Consider the following 16,764-nt stretch of genomic DNA (forward strand, 5'->3'; position numbering starts at 1 on the left):
GGTAATTGAAGCGATGGAACTTTTACAACACATTTGACAACCCCTCTTAACTCTCCCTCACCCAAAGCATAGACGCAAAGTGAGGATCAATCACAATTCTACTGAAATATATCTCCAGCCTCACAAAATTAAATCACAAGAAATACTCTCCTCTTTCTCACAGTCCTATCAATATTTCTGTTTTGACCCAGAAGTAGTTTTTTATTAGATTCCAGGCAAATTTCTTTGATATTAAACTTCTATTCACTGTCACAGTTTTAAAGCCACAATCTTGGATAGCTTTGGTGATATAAAATGTTAATAAGACTTATTCTGTGAATCAATATGAGGATGAAAAATATCTCTAATGCTATATTTTGAACCTCAGTGGTGGGGATAGCCTTGCAGTTATATATGGATTACGGATTACACCTTTAACACTTAGTTTGGGTCTATGCAAGGAGATGATTTGACTATGTGTGTTCCGCCCTGTGATCTTACAGCTGTACAAGGGGACAAACAGGTGAGGTGTGGAGGTTTTATTGTATATTGCTTGTGGTTTACACATGTAGAGCAGTAGTGGGAGCATATTGGTGTTATTTGTGGGCTAATAATAGCATGTTGCAGCAGGTTGTGTGAAGCAGGCTGGCCATAAAGTAGCAAAGCAGGTTTTGACTGCGGTGTTTCTAACGTGGTCAGGTTGACCCCTTCCTTGCACTCTCAGGAAGATCTGTCGAGGGATATGTGAATAGACATTGTGAATTCTAGACCGTTTGTGTAAATTGCACAGCTGAAAATCAATTGCTACTGTTTTGATAATTGATTGATTATTTAAGTAATTTTGGACATGCTAGCACCATCGCTCTAGGGATGGTAATGAGGGTGTGTTGGTCGGTTCAACTATTCGGTCCACACTGAAATATCTAAACATGGATGAAGTACCATGAAATTTGGACAGATGTTTTGGACAGAATTTCAGTTTGTCCAATACTTTGGTTTATGACCAAATAACTGCCAAAATGACATGTCCTGTCACCCCTGTATTTTGTGTTTATTGCTAATTAGCACGTTAGCATGCTAACATTGTAAACTAAGATGAACATAGTAAACATTCAACCTGCTAAACATCAGCATGTTAGCATTATCATTGCGAGCATGTCGACTAGCTGACATTAGCATTTAGCTCAAAGTACTGCTGTGCCTATGTACAAGAGCTGCTAGCATGGCTGTACACTGTAAGTCTTGTTTAAAGGGGACAAATAACGCACATTTCCAGGTCTATATTTATATTATATATTATGTTTTTTTTAAATTCTGGGGCTCTACTGGAATATCTTTGCATGATTTACAGTAAAGAGAACTCCTTATTTATTTTATACCGGTTCTTTATGCAGCCACTCAGTTCAGCCTCCGTCTGAAACAGGCTGTTTTAGCTCCTGTCTCTTTAAGGCCCTCCTCCCAATGAGCCCACTCTGTTCCGATTGGCCAACTTTTGGAAGCTGTCCTTTGACAGACTCTGTAAACAAACAGTAGTAGTCGGATTATATTTCTTTTTCTTGTTCTTTACTCGATGTGGAAACTTCTTAAATACATCCGTACATGTTTGAGCCAGAATCCGATCTGAAATATGTGAATGGACATCGTAAACATTCGCAGAACAACCTTAACAACAATCTTAGCAACAAAGACTACGGAAAGGATGGCTGTTTGTGGGCGTGAACAATCTGATGTCCTCACAATCAGGGAGTAGAGATAACATTGCAAACGAAGTGTTCAGTGCAGGCTGAAGCCCTGGCTTTTGACTTTGACCACGTTTAACATAGACATCTGACATCATAACAGTATATAAATCACAGAAAATCACAAAGAGCATGATATGTCCCCTTCAAGCAAAAATTGCATAATTCCAGCTTCTCAGTTTTTAGGATTTGCTGCTTTTTTGTTATAGTAAACTGAATATCTTTGACTTTTGGACTCTTGAATAATTGAAAAAATAAGCAGCAGATTCATTGACAGAGATAATCATTAGTTACAGCCCTAGTAAATTGCCCAGAATCTAAACTGGCTCAAGTAGTTTCTGGGACTTCTGTGTTGCAGACAAACTCTTTCGCAGGAAATGCTTGGCTATTATCTCCCTTCTCTCACACACAGACACACACACACAGACACACACACACACACACACACATATACACACACACACACACACACCAACTGCAGACACAGGCAGGGGGCTTTGTGTTTCAGATGGAGGTGAAAGTTCAAACTCTGCCTTGTCATTTTCTCCCCTCCTGTCCTGTGGAGATTTAAAGGAGGTCAGTGACTGGGAGAAGCTCTCTGTTGTTTCTCTCTTCTGATTAACAGCCGCATCCAGCCCCTCCACCTCCACTCTCCTTCCTCCACTCCTCTTCTCCTCCACCTCTCCTCTTTCTCCCGCAGTCCACTGTCTATATAGGGGTTTGGTGATTCTGAGAAGTCACAAGTCATTTCCTCAATCTATAAAGAGAGCACAAAAGTTGCCGCACTCTGTTTCGCCTGCTCTCTCTTTCACTGCATGCGTCTCATAACACTGACCAACCTGAGTTGCTTTGTGGAGAAATGGGATTAGCTGAATAAAGGTCCAGTAGCTGGATGAAAGGTCATCTGGAGGTCACACAAAAGTCTAATGTCTGGATGTGTACCCACTGTGTTGTGTGGGCTCTTGAAATGAAAATTTAAAAAAAAGTTTTACAAATGGCCACCTTTCAGCCTTCACCACACAAGCAGAATTAAACATGTGTCATTATTATATATATATATATGTATATATATATATATATATATATATATGTATATATATATATATCTCATATTTCTGATGTATAGTTGAATCATGTATATTTAAAGGGAAGAACAAGCAGGAAGTGAGGATAGAGTTCTGAGGTGTAATACTCAGTACTATGTGCTAATGACGTATGTGGTGTAGATCGGAACGAGCTCTGTCGTGAGTTATGTTTAAACTTTCTCTGAGAAAGAGTACGGTTGAAAAGTTATGCCAAAAGAGACACATCACTCCTCTCCGCGAAGCTTTGCATTTCTACAACAGTTCAACCATTTAATGCCATTCAATCACTGTGACACTGATATTTTAAAAACCTAATATGCATGTAGTATCATTTCTTTCTGTTATGTTCAGGAGGAAGAAGAGGAGATAAAGCTGGAGATCAACATGTTGAAGAGTTATTCCCACCATAGAAACATCGCTACCTATTATGGAGCTTTTATTAAGAAAGGTCCTGCTGGACAGGACCACCAACTCTGGGTTTGTAAACTAGTCTCTGTGTTTTTATTTGTTACTGTTACTGCAATTACTAATTTTTTATTAAATAGCTGCTACCCTCCTGGGCTTATCCTATATGACATTATCATATGTATCATATTATGTGTTTTAATTTTAAGATCATAACATAAATGGTTGTTGTTATTTTTGCTCGTGTGTCTGATTGGCATCTCTCTATCTGTCCATGTAGTTGGTGATGGAGTACTGTGGAGCCGGCTCGGTGACAGACTTGGTGAAGAAGACGAAGGGGAACTCTCTGAAAGAGGACTGGATTGCTTATATCTGCCGAGAGGTGCTCAGGGTAATGTCAAAGCACCACACAAGCACACTACACAGCATGCATACACACCATACACCCATAAATGTTTTGGTCCAGTCTCCAATAAGTAACATTGCGTTTCATGCAGCAACCGCTCTTAGGAACAGATTCATTCTTGGTGGCATGTATGAGTGATTGCATGCAACAATTTTCTCATATTTCTTTCTCAGTTTTCTCCTAGCAAGCAACAAAATTTATGAGTGGTCCAGACCTCTTATATGAGTCATGTTCAGATAGTCTACAGTCTCTCCACAGGGGGAGACTTTGTTTGACTTAAGAATCATAATGCCTTAATCTGAATGAAGTTGGAGTTTAAATAGGTTACTGAAATCAGCTAAAACTAAATCCAATTTACTGAGAGGTTTGACATGTTTTTTTTAATGATTTTAGTAGGATATATTGGCATTGCAACTTATACATTTCAGTAGTTGCTTGGAAGCTTCTCTCACTCTGACAGCTGCCTCAGGGTCTTTCTGCAGGTCTCTGTCTCAGGCAACATCCTCTGTTGCAGCCAACAGTTTAACATCACCTACTGTATAATATTGTATCGTCCATCTCCGTGACTGTCACATCTCCTTGACTGCCTCCCATCATGACCTGCTTTGCTTTAGAAAGATGCTTTTCAGCAGCTAATTTCATGTCAAACCACCCCCTCTTTATGTCAGTAATAATATGGCACTGCACTGATGACACGTCGTTGGCAGCTGTATTCACTTCCTGTTTGTTCTAACACGTCTACTGACACTGCTCATTTAGTATGTCTAGTGACAGGACTTGAAGCTATTTTTTTTTTACTCTAGGGTGACATTTTTGTGAATGAAACTTGCCCACAAACAGAGCAGAACAACTAGGGATTTTGTGGTGTCAGTTTCGCTAATGAACAAACCTCTAAACCCTCAGTCTTCAAATAACCCAAACATTTTGCCTGAATGATGTATACAAAGAATCACAAGGGAACTTCTTCCTTAGATGGTGTTACGATAAAGGCAGTTTTTTGAGCTGTTAAAAACAGAGGCCATAAATTGCGTGCGGATGCAAACAAAAGGCCAGATGAGAAACATGATGCTACTTTTAGCTTTGTAACTCTTGCCAAAGCATCAAAGAGAAGAACCGAGATGACAGTGATACTTCTTTATGTTCAGGGATCAGTATCCCTCTCAAGTTTTCCCACTGTGACTATGAGGGAATAATGGATTTATTTTTTTATGTATATACTTAAAAGGCCTGTTTTGAACACATGTCTGTAAGATGTTATGGTTATCGTTATGAGATCACAAGGTCCTGAGAAAGACCCCGGGATATTTGCACTGCTTTCTGTGTTTGTGCTTGTGTTTGTGGCTCAACTAACAAACCTGCATATGCACACACGCTATATCAACTCATATCAACTTAGTTCCAACATGTCTGACCTTGCTGTCATTTTGAAGGACAAAATGACACAGAGATGATTTTTAGCAGCACGATACATGAGACAAAGGCCTCTGGATTGATGCCAGGGGTTTCTCTGCTGCTATCAGCCATGCTGTCTCCTCTTTGTTTTAACATACACACACAAACACACACACTCAGCATAGCATGGTGAAGTCATTGTCTGAAATAAGACTCGCTTCCTCTGTTTATTTAACCTCCTTTGAAGAAGCGAGAGTACAAACACACACACACACACACAAACACAGACAAAATTACACATACATTCAATCTGCACCAACGATTGGTAGCCAAGGCTACAAGGTCACTCTGCCACCTGAAGTGTTTCATGGAAAAGAAAAGCAGTGCAACAAGCTTGAAATGCTACTACTCTTTGCGACCTCATATTTATAGATAGTGATCATCTGACTGTGTGTATCTGTGTGTGTGTGTTTTGTGTATGTTTGTCTTCCAGGGTCTTTCCCATCTTCACTCCCATCATGTGATTCACAGAGATATTAAGGGACAAAATGTTTTGCTCACAGAGAATGCTGAAGTCAAACTGGGTATGACACATCGACACAAGCACTGTGGTTTTTCTCAAGTACACACACAAACCTCCGGGCAAAACTTCAGAACAATTCCACAGTCATACATACAGACGTAAATCACAAACACCTCATAATGAAGTCAACATTTTGGTTGTTTTCATTTTCATTTTTGATGTTCCAGTTGACTTTGGAGTGTCGGCTCAGCTGGACAAGACGATCGGCCGAAGGAACACTTTCATCGGCACTCCTTACTGGATGGCTCCTGAGGTCATCGCCTGTGACGAGAATCCCGAGGCCACATATGACTATAGGGTACTTAATTACACAGAAATAGTCATGGTTACAGCCAAACCTCAAGCTACTTTTTTGTTGACCGTTTGAGATGTTGCAAACAATACACTTGAGAATTAGGTTAGTTCCCATCAGCTGGGATGACTTCATTATTTTTATGAATATATTAGTGAGGCATCCGCCAGGAAAATTGAAAGCACTTCAAATATTAAACAGTGCTGTGAAAGGTCTTGTTCTTTAGGAGTAGCTAATGCAGGCCAGATGTGATGCTGTCTGAAGGCAAGAACGAAGAACTCATCAGCCACATACAACGACACATTCAGACAGAAAAGCAGAGATTGGAATGAATTGTTGTGCAGATGGACTGAATCAAGGCTCCGTTTACACTTATCATTTCAAGTGTCTTATATTGGGATAAAATCCAGAGGTGATTTAAGACTTTTGTGTACACACAGCCATCTACTGTATATATATGCAAATTGGCCCTACTCCAGTCCGGAGGGCGGTGGTAATTCATCTGAAGCTGTTTGGTAACTGCCAAACATGTCAGAAGAAGAACTTCCTCACTTAAAAAGTTTAGTTACAAACAACAAAAGCAAGGACCAAGCTAACAACTATCAATCTAGTTCAGCATCGATGGACTGCAGGCAAGACAAAAGTATTACCGTCTTCACTGTCTCTCATTCATGCTGTCCCTCGCCCCCACACATCATTTAGTGTTGGAACTGATCAGGGATCAAATGAACGCCTTAACAGCATGTTATGCCGTCTGTATGATTTTATGTGTTGAAATCGCTGGAGCTGCTTTCTCCTGTTGCTTTAAAAATCAAGGGAGGATGACGGCTGAACTCAGTGTAATATCAGTGTGACTTCAGCTTCATTATCACTGGGGACAGACCATGTAGCAGCTGTTTCCACAGAGCGCGTAGTTACACTCGGGAGGAGTGAAGATTACATCTGCATCTTGGAGAAACTGATGCATTTACAACTTGTTGGCTAGAACTTGATGGGATTTCATTTCATTTCCAATGTCTTTGGATGCATTTACACTTAAGCTTTTTTAAAGAAAGGATAGTTATCTGGTGCATGAGGTGTAGGTGTAAATGAGTACTTAACCTACATCACTTTCTATTCAACAGAATTTAATCACTGACAGAACATCTTTTGAGAGAGTCTTTCGTGATGCTGAGCAAACTTTATTTAAATTTTTTATCAAATTGCTGATTAGATATATCATAGTTCTAATTGTATACTTCTCTGGAAGTTATTAAATATAGACTTTAGAAATCTGCTACATTAGTGAAAGGAATCTACAGGTCCTTTAATTTTTTCTTTTTGTTTTTCTAAAATGCCAGACGTTTGGCGTGAAGTCTGTGAAACACTAACAACATCACGTACAGACTGATTTACTGTTTGAATATACAGAGGACATCCAAAGTTTAAAGGAAATGAATAGAGCTCAAGCTCAGCTTTGTCTCTGCATCAGTCTCAACTTTTTCCTGTCTCTCTTGTTCTCAGAGTGACCTCTGGTCTTTAGGCATCACTGCTTTAGAGATGGCTGAAGGAGCCCCTCGTGAGTTAGAAATACACCTACACATACACACATTGTTTATTGATATTGTTGAATAGTTTTTCACTCAGGATTTATTTTTCCTCTAACTTCCCCTCCCTGTTCCCATCTGTTCCTCTCTCTCTCTCTCTCTCTCTCTCTCTCTCTGTTCACTCTCTGACTCTGTATCTCTGTTTGTAGCTCTGTGCGACATGCATCCAATGAGAGCGCTGTTTCTGATTCCACGCAACGCTCCACCCAAACTTAAATCAAAGAAATGGTAAGCCTGTGGGCACACACCCTTACATACACAGGATGTAGAGGGCAGTGTTAAGGTTTTTCCTCTGAAAACTGGGCTTGAAAGTAGTCTTTGTTGTGGGTTTTACGCATCAGACAGTCAGAGGAGAGATACATAACACTCTCCTCCCACGAAGAAACTGAGAGTTCAAGTCACTTGCATGTCCAGGCATGTTCACCAGTCAACAAGATGAACTTTGATAGACTGTAATACATTTGGCCTCCATTAAAATGGTTAATTAGCAACAATTTTGACAGTCCGACAATAGAGTTTAGCTTGTTAACTTTCCAAGTTAACAAATGCCTGATGAAGAACTCCTCCCCTTGCCCTCACTGTCATCTTATCTTCTTCTCTTCCATATATAATGGATAAGCTCTTCAGATTGAACTGGAGGTTGAACTCATGCTGTCTTTCATTCACTATTAATGTCATGAGAAACACGAGTTCATAGGACAGCTTTTAATAGCTCCAACAGACTGGGATATGCAGAACTCTCCAGTCCTTCTACCTCAGGGCCTCTCTATGGCTCCAGGCACACCAAAAATAAAGCAGCAACACATATTCCTTCCTTGTTTTCTATGACTTCACAGCACAGACAACATGCCTCTCAAATGTTGGTAGTGGTTTTTTTTAACCATTCGATATTACTTGATTAAAGCTTCAAACATTCAACTCAACATTTTTGACTGGATTTTCCTTGGTAGCACTGCAAAAAGTGATTACTAGTTTGCATTCTTTAGGTGAGTTTTAACAAACATTTAAGAATTTTGTGACAGTTTAAAGTGGCTTTCATTGGTTTAAATACCTCTGACCATTGTTCTATTACTGTTTAATGTTAATGTTTTTGGACTGTATTCATATTTATACATTGTTGTATGTGTTTGGCATCCAATTTCTATGTTTTTAATTATACTGCCTATATTCTAGCATTCCCTTAAAAAAGTCATTCTTAACTTAAATTGAAGGGTCCAATCTTGTTATATGACCATGATTTAATGTTTTAAGTGGCAAACAGTGATAAACATGAAAAGAAAAAAACAAGTAAATAAAGTGAAATGCATGCTGCAGCTGAGAGTTAAGAAGGCTTTTGCAGTTTTGAATAAATACATAAATTATATTCACCGATTTGAATGCCTCAGTGAGTGAGCAGGACTGTGTCAGGCAAGGACTAACTAGCTGCTTATGATCTAACCTGAAACCTCCGTCAGTTAACGGGTTGTCAGTGTTGAAAGGAAGCTATATTATTGAACTCTATAGGTTTTTACCCACATTCTGAACCTCTCTTCATGCTAACATTTTATTTTATTTTCGTCTCTCTTCTCCCCCTTCCTGACTTTCACAGGTCCAAGCGGTTCTTGACGTTCGTCGATAGCTGTCTTGTCAAGAACCATCTGCACCGACCCACAACTGATGCCCTGCTGAGACACGCTTTCATCAGGGATCTGGCTAATGAAAGACAAGTCCGCATCATGCTCAAAGATCACCTGGACAGAACCAGGAAGAAGAGAGAGAAAGGTGAGGAGAAATGAATGGTGGAAGGATAATGGATGATGCAGCAAATATACCAGTATTAGATGTGTGAAGGGGTTAGAGGAAAGGAGATATATTTACAGTAGATGTTTGAATGCACAGAAGATTAACTGTAGTCCGCTCTTTTAGTTGCTGTTTTTGTTTTAATATCATTTATTAACCCTGAGCTGGGACAAGAATTCTTTTCTCAGGAATTTCATGACTTCTTTTATTCAAATTTCACGGCAGCTGAATAGAATTTATATATCTGACTCACTGTGATTGAACTATCCTTCGCTGAATTTACAGTAACATTTTTCAAATGACACACTTATGTAGAATGATTAACAGTACAGGAAGAGAGCCTTGTGACTTTTGCCATGAAATAGTGTCCTGACTCCAACACACACAAACACAAAATGGACAACCAAAACCCAAAAGGAGCACAGCTTGACTCTTTGAAGCACTAAACTAAACACTAACCCTAACCCTAAAAGAAAAGGAGAAAGTGTTGAAAACCTGTCCTGATTCACCACATTTTTATTTCCCCTAGACTGAATCATCATCGCTGCCCGACATTGTTTGAATGGTTTATTTGTTTGGGATGTGATTCCCAGGGACAAGGGCAATTTGATAAGTTATTTTTGGTAGCTAATGGAATTTCAACAAGTTATACAAATAGACGTCTTCACATTTTATATTGTGAATCACACATTCACTACATTATCTGGTTTTTAGCCCAAATGTGGTGGAAGTAAAACTACCAAAACACTTGAGGAGACAGTCCACCAGCTGCAGTGAGCACCCAGCAGCTGTTTTGCTCAGACTGTCAAAATCACTGCAGTTTCGCTAATTTATAGCATGCTGTTTATGGGAATGTATCATTAGGTATTCTAGTGTTTCGCAATGTGCCCAACAACTTATTTTGCATATATCGCACTTTGATGCATCTTTATTCATCTTGCTAGTAAACCCAATCTGTCCACCATTACTGTAGTACACAGAACCCAAACAGAAGGTCAAATGTAATTAACCGATGTGCTCAAGTTAACATAATTGAAACACTGGGAAAAACAGTGTGGCGGCAGTTTAAAAATGCCTACTAGCTATGTTACAATGAACTAAAGTGAATGATGTAGTAGTGATATCAGCATTGACTGCTCAGATTGATACCCATCACTGTTTTTAGGTAAGGAAGCACCAGTTTAGTTATCAAATGTTATGGAAAACTCCGGGGTTTTGATATATATTTTTCATTCCTATTTTAACATCTGTGAAAAAGTTATTCCAAATATTTTTAATTGGCTTGGATACAGAGAGAAATGAGGGAAGGGCGACAGTGAGACGGCCAGACGAAATGAACGAGAGTGAAAAAGAGAGAATGCTGGGTTGAGCCAAAAGGCTGCACATGGCTGACCTTTCCTTTCCTTTTCTACAGCGTTCAGTTGGGACAGTGTTCTACACAAGAGACAGACACAGAAATGGAGAAGCGGGAAGAAGAGAGAGAGAGAGCGAGAGAGAGAGAGAGAGGGAGGGATGTTGAGACAAAGAAGACAAATTAGGAATATGGAGAGGGAGGGAGAAAGGCAGAGAGACTTTTAGTATGAGAATATTTTATTTTCCTGTTCTTGAGATTCATTATACTTGGGATAAATTGCGTGTGCTCAATATGTGATGGCAACATGTGCAGTCAGTGAGCGAAAGAGTTAGGGGAAGGGGAAGAGAAGATATTTATGCCTTTGCTCTTGTTTTTTTGTTCTCACAGGTTGATATTCCAGCAGTGGTCTTGTTCATTAGGTTTATGTATTTTCATTTGGAAAACTACGAGACAGACGGGGCAGAGGAAAGACAGAAAGAGACAGTGATAACAGAGAGAGAAAGAGAGACAGAAACAGAGCAGAGAGAGAGTAAGAGAAGCTGAGAGGGGAAGGAAGGAGGAAACAGAATGGCCATCTGGTTCTAATCTTCTGTTAGCTTATAAAAACACACTAATGACTGGTAGACTTTCTGCATGCTGTACGTGTTGTGTGTGTGTGTGTGAGAGTGTGCATGCAGTGTGTTGTGTAAGACCAGATTTGTGTGTGTATGTGTGCCCCTCCACAGCTATGAAATCCTGGTAGTGTTAGTGCGTGTGGGAAAAAGTCAGTGCTACAGAAGAAAAGAAAAAAAAAAAATCAATGCGGAAATGATGCAAAAAGGATGTGTCATTTCAGTATGCCCAAGAGTGCAGTTAAGACAAAGATTATCAATGTTTGGAAGAAAAAACAAAAAAAGACCCCCATCTCGGTCATGAAAAGTAGGCTGTTACGCTCACAATGCTCTTCTCTCCTGCAGCTTTGGCTCAGTCAGAGATAGTTTTCAAACTTTCAAAGATGACATCACAGCAACAGAGGAGAGATTTCCTCTGTCGATTGCACAAGTAGAATGTGTCTTCCTTTTCTCCGGTTTGAACAAACACACCTGTATTGTGTTACCTTTCAGGATGTTAATGGCAACATATGGCGTGTCACCTAAATGTTTGAGTTGTCCTGAGATACTTTTACACCATATGTTGGCCAAATGTTGTTATGCTAAGCTGGCTGGGCCCATCTTCCCAGCCTGTGGATAATAAGCCCCCTGTAACTGTGCTGGAGTAGTGGCCAAAGTTGCAAGCATGGGTCATGTGATGTCCTGTGACCCAACATTACACATGTGTTACTGTATATGTCCCATGGTAGGAGCTCCATGTGGAGGGGTGAGAAGTTTTCTCAGCTTGTGCACAAGGTCAGGAGGATTAAGATGATTCAGCATCTCTGTTCTGAAGTCATGGTAGAACAACTCTACCCCATATGTCCTCCACTAAACAAGACTCTCATTTACTTTTTTGTTGCCCAAGTTTGCCCGCACTACACTTTCGTGTGGCTTTGATAATGACAAAATTGCTACTGGCGGTAGACGACGCAGGAGCGAGACGGCAGGCATGGAGGAATTTTTAATGAAACAGTGGCTTGTGGGAAAGCCAGATGACACAGAAAAGTACTGTACAGAGGAGGAGGAGAATGCCCACACCAGTGCGTTCCCATCAAAAGCGTTCACTCCAGGCACCGCCCATTCCCATGCCCCACTTCTAACCAACACTGGAGGCAGAATTTTACAACAGATAAACTGCTGGGTTCAAAGACAGACTTGTAGCTGTGGTCAACATAGACACTGATGTGAAGTGGGACACATTCCACAAATGCTCTACATCTGGTGTGTCAGGTTGTCTGTTGTTATATGTTTAGATATTTTGATCCACTCTGATCCACTTCCATTCACTTGAATGGGAAAGTGTGTCCAAACTTTTGACTGGTGCTGTTGGTATCTCACTATTTTATCAAATAAAGTAAAGTAAAATACCCAGTAAGTTTTCATTTGCTGTCCCTGTGATGAGATATTGAGTTTTTTGGTTTTATAATTAATGTTTTATCTCACAAGTAATTATATGCAGTAATAATAACCCAAAAATTATTTTCCTCTTCGTCTCTCTCAGAGGGTCCAGAGTACGAATATAGCGGCAGTGAAGAAGAAGAAGATGAGGTGGCAGAGGAGGAAGGAGAACCCAGGTAAAAGCTCATTCACACCAGGCACAGATATCTGTATGAAGTGTGTAATGAAAGGATCCATGCCCGTGCAGCAGAAAAATAATTCACAACCACAGTTGTTGCTGGAGATTTCAGTATGTGGAAAGAAATGTTGACTTAATAAAATGGAAAGATAGACACAGTCAGCAACATGTAAAGTAAACATGCAATCATCTACTATCATCACTATCATTATTGGTGCTTTGCTAATTGTTATTTTTAAAAATTCAAAGCCACTTTCCCTCTATTTAAAGTGCTCATTATAGTGCTAATGAATTACTACAGGGCATGTGAGTCTGTGCATGCGTGCACAGATGCACTGGCCACTCTGTTATCGTCCCTGGACGTCAAACAGCAGATGGCACTACGAACTGAGCACTTTCCCCTTGGATGAGCTTAAAAGTGTGTGTATGTGTGTGTGACTGTGCCCATGACCATCTTTATGGTGAATGAACAGTGATTTAGTTTTTCTCTGTTGATCCTCAAGTGTACTTTTGTACTTAACAGACTTTGTAAATATGATTCACACTGTTCCTCTGTCTCTCTCTTTCTGTCTCTATCTTTCTCTTTCAGCTCCATAGTAAATGTTCCTGGTGAGTGGACGTTAAGACGGGAGTTTCTTCGTTTACAGACAGAGGACCGTGAAGGGGCCAGAGAGGGAGTCCACGGAGGAGGTGGCGGTCAACAAAGACAACAGGTATGTCTTGAGCTCATTTTCAGCCTTGTACATATTCATAGCCATACCTCACTTTCTTATTTATAGTCATTTTTAGTTGATAACAGTGATCCTTTCAGCACTCGCTTTAAATCAAAATGATCATCAGTTGTTGAAATGAATGTATCTGTAATTGTTTTTATTTGGGTAATTGTAGACTAGTGATGGCCACAGTAAATGTACCTTTTAAGGCCAACATGCTCCTGGTTTTATTATAACTGAGCTGCAGCCTTGTCACTTCCCGAATTTGACTTCCCAAATCTTAATTTTAGCTGCAGAAAAATGAACACGTGAACAGTAGAATAGGAGTGAAATCAATATTACTAATCCCATTTCACACCTAGAAATGAACTTTCATTCTTGTCAGAGTTCAGGGGACATCTGCCTCATATCAGGGTGGTAACTCACTTTGGATTTTACTGGTGCAGTTAAGAAATTAGTTAAAAATCTGAAAAAAGATCCGCACACTGTACTAGTAGCTCCCAGCAATTTCAATTAAGCAACGTTTCGATCTACCAGAGATTTACGTCAGACATTGTCAAATCCGATTTTCTGATTTTTGCCTTTAAGTGTGATTTCTGATCCAGGCCCTGTGATAGTTTTTTTTTGATGTGCGTACTCTACACCCACGTTGTCTAAGAAATGAGTTAAACCAATTTATTTAAACTGTAAATCAAAGTCTTCAGAGTATTAAAAGCCAGCTGTATGACTTGCATAATTTTATCATAAATATAATCAGATATTAATTCATGTCTAGGCGTTACAGCAGCACAGGCAGCAGTTAGCAGAGCAGGAAAGATACAAGCAGCAGTTACTGGCTGACAGACAGAAGAGGATCCAACAACAGCACGAGCAACGGCAAAAGTTAGAGGATGTAAGTACTGTTTCTTCTCATCTTTCATCTGTATTCACTCAGCATTAGTAGTGTGTAAGAGAGCAGCTGAAATTAACAGCTTTCAGAGGAAGAGAAACTTTCAGTCTTAAGAGGCACTACATTGTCACTTTCCACCTGCTGAGTCACATCCTTACTCTGGTCACGCTAACTGCTCTGGCAACACCTCTAACGTCGGAAATGTTTATTTGTACGAATGCTATGTGACCCCACAATGACCTGCAACGGGTTCCAGCTGTGTGTGTACATAGTTTTGTGTATTTTTTTTTTGATTGCCGGTGCTTTGCTGTTTGCAGCAACAGAGACGGCAGCTGACAGACTGTGCCTTTCAGTGGGCGGAGCTTCAAGAGATCTTGCTCGGGGAGGAGTCTGATCTCCATGACAACAGAATCCAGCTTGATGACAGGAACCGGAGGAGTGACAGGAGACCGGTAAAGATTAGCTCTTAGTTTTGAAGTGACGGTTGCTAGATCCTGCAGTGTGATGATTTAGAAGTGTAGTAATCGTTACCTTGTTCTCAGTATAAGCAAGCATGTCTGACTCTACCTTGGGTGGTGCGCCCCACAGTTGTTGTTTATTAGATTAAATTAAATAAACAGCTAAATTGTTAGTTATGGGAAGCCTGTATAAATGCATTATAATCTGACTTTTGCACCAAAACTGCCTCAACCAGTCAGACCCCGAATGCAAATTAACAAAATCTGTCAACTTTTTAGATTGGATGGGGTATGTGCGTCACCAAAGTTACATAATGTCTGTATTTACCAAAAACTCAAGTTACCTGTCAGAAAGAATACATTGTGGCAGGTGAGAGGGTGTGCAAGGCTTGGCCTGTGTATCTGTGAATGTGTGTTAGGTTCAATCCATATTTTATGTTACAGTGAGTTAACACATAAACTTGTTTTCTTCAGAAAGTCTGAAAGCTCAACGTGTGTGTAATGCACGCTTCGCTAATGTAGTGGTTGCACCTGTCAGCCTTTGCCACCCAGGTGATTGTAACATTCTCTCCCCAACTTGGCAGGCCAGAAGAGAGGTTTTTTAAGGGTAGATTTGTAAATTTTATAATTAAGAACTGTGGAAGACTTAAAGTTTATGACATGGAAAGTGACCTTTCAGACACACAAGAGAAAGGAGCTTTTTTATGTCTTCTTATTTTATAATATAAAACTTTACATCAAACGTTACTCTAAGTTTACGGGTGCAGTTTGTATGACATCCTGCAAAACTGAATACATGTAACAGAAGAGGTCCATAAATGTATATATAAAAGAAATGACCATTTCACAACACTTTCGAAAAGTTTTGTAAATTATTTGGAAAGTGGATAACCATTTGTTTTGCTTCTGTTCTGCTGCTTCCTTTTAGAAGAAGGTCTTTCACTTTCATAGCTAAGGTTAGACTTAGGGTTATGGTTAGGCTGTCCACAATGAACGGAGGTCAGTGCAGTGTCCTGACAAGGATAGTTACGCAAACTCGTGTGTGTGCGCGTGTGTGCACTTTGTTGCAAAGTGTGCTGATGTAGGGGGAAGTGTCTCTGCTAATTCCAGTCACTTTACACAAAGACACATAGCTCTTTTTACTATTTCAGAGATTCATTTTTAGTCATTAATTTTAACACATGCTTAATGAATCTATCACACACACCAGTGGGTTTCAATAGGTGTATATTAACACCGCAGCACAAACTAGTGACTGTGATTTCTTCATGTAGAAGACACTGTATTTCAGAGCTATTAATATCTGTCTATTATATTATAGGTCTATTTGATGTGCTTAAGTGTGTGTGTGGCACAGAGCTATCTGTCTGTATTAGATCCTGATTATGCAGATAGACTCTAAGTCGTTAAGTTCAGCATGCTTAATGGATCTATCTTATGCTTCATTACGTTTTAATGCATGTGCATTTAATTATATGACAGGTTCAGTGAGTGTGTGATGTGTTGTCTTGTCTTTTGCCACATGAAGAACTCGTCTGCATGCAGCACTTTCAATCACTTCACACGTTGATTGATTAGGCAAGCATCACACATGTGTTTCAGTGGTGTGTTGTGGTTTAAAGTTTACAGAAGTGACTGTGGGGTTTGAATGTGCACACTGCACAGTGAAAGTGAATAACACAGAGTGTAATTACACAACTCCACTGTGTTGACAAAAATAACAACACTCTCTTAACCGCTTTGTTGTAATTTCAAAGAGTGAGTAGATTGACTTCCCTTTGTCATACTGGCAACCTAGCTACCATGCCTCCTTCCCAGTGCATGCTGGGAGAGACTTTGTGTCCCTGAGCAGCAGGTATAGAAAAGAGATGAATGGGAGTGTAACTTGCAATCTCA

General features: G+C 39.9%; 1 protein-coding gene across 2 annotated transcripts in view; it reads left to right on the top strand.

Annotated features, from left to right (window-relative positions):
* Positions 1–16,764, top strand: part of si:zfos-2326c3.2 (misshapen-like kinase 1) — a 64,319-nt gene that overhangs the window by 15,126 nt on the left and 32,429 nt on the right. For both annotated transcript variants that reach the window (XM_042418446.1, XM_042418448.1), the window contains exons 4-14: positions 3,155–3,280; positions 3,489–3,599; positions 5,500–5,590; positions 5,757–5,887; positions 7,385–7,439; positions 7,617–7,695; positions 9,056–9,228; positions 12,734–12,806; positions 13,398–13,521; positions 14,297–14,413; positions 14,728–14,862. In XM_042418446.1, coding sequence (XP_042274380.1) covers positions 3,155–3,280; positions 3,489–3,599; positions 5,500–5,590; positions 5,757–5,887; positions 7,385–7,439; positions 7,617–7,695; positions 9,056–9,228; positions 12,734–12,806; positions 13,398–13,521; positions 14,297–14,413; positions 14,728–14,862 — 1,215 coding nt within the window. The remainder of the gene's footprint in view (positions 1–3,154; positions 3,281–3,488; positions 3,600–5,499; positions 5,591–5,756; positions 5,888–7,384; positions 7,440–7,616; positions 7,696–9,055; positions 9,229–12,733; positions 12,807–13,397; positions 13,522–14,296; positions 14,414–14,727; positions 14,863–16,764) is intronic.

This window comes from Thunnus maccoyii, chromosome 8 (genome assembly GCF_910596095.1).
Source record: "Thunnus maccoyii chromosome 8, fThuMac1.1, whole genome shotgun sequence".
Classification (NCBI taxonomy): domain Eukaryota; kingdom Metazoa; phylum Chordata; class Actinopteri; order Scombriformes; family Scombridae; genus Thunnus; species Thunnus maccoyii.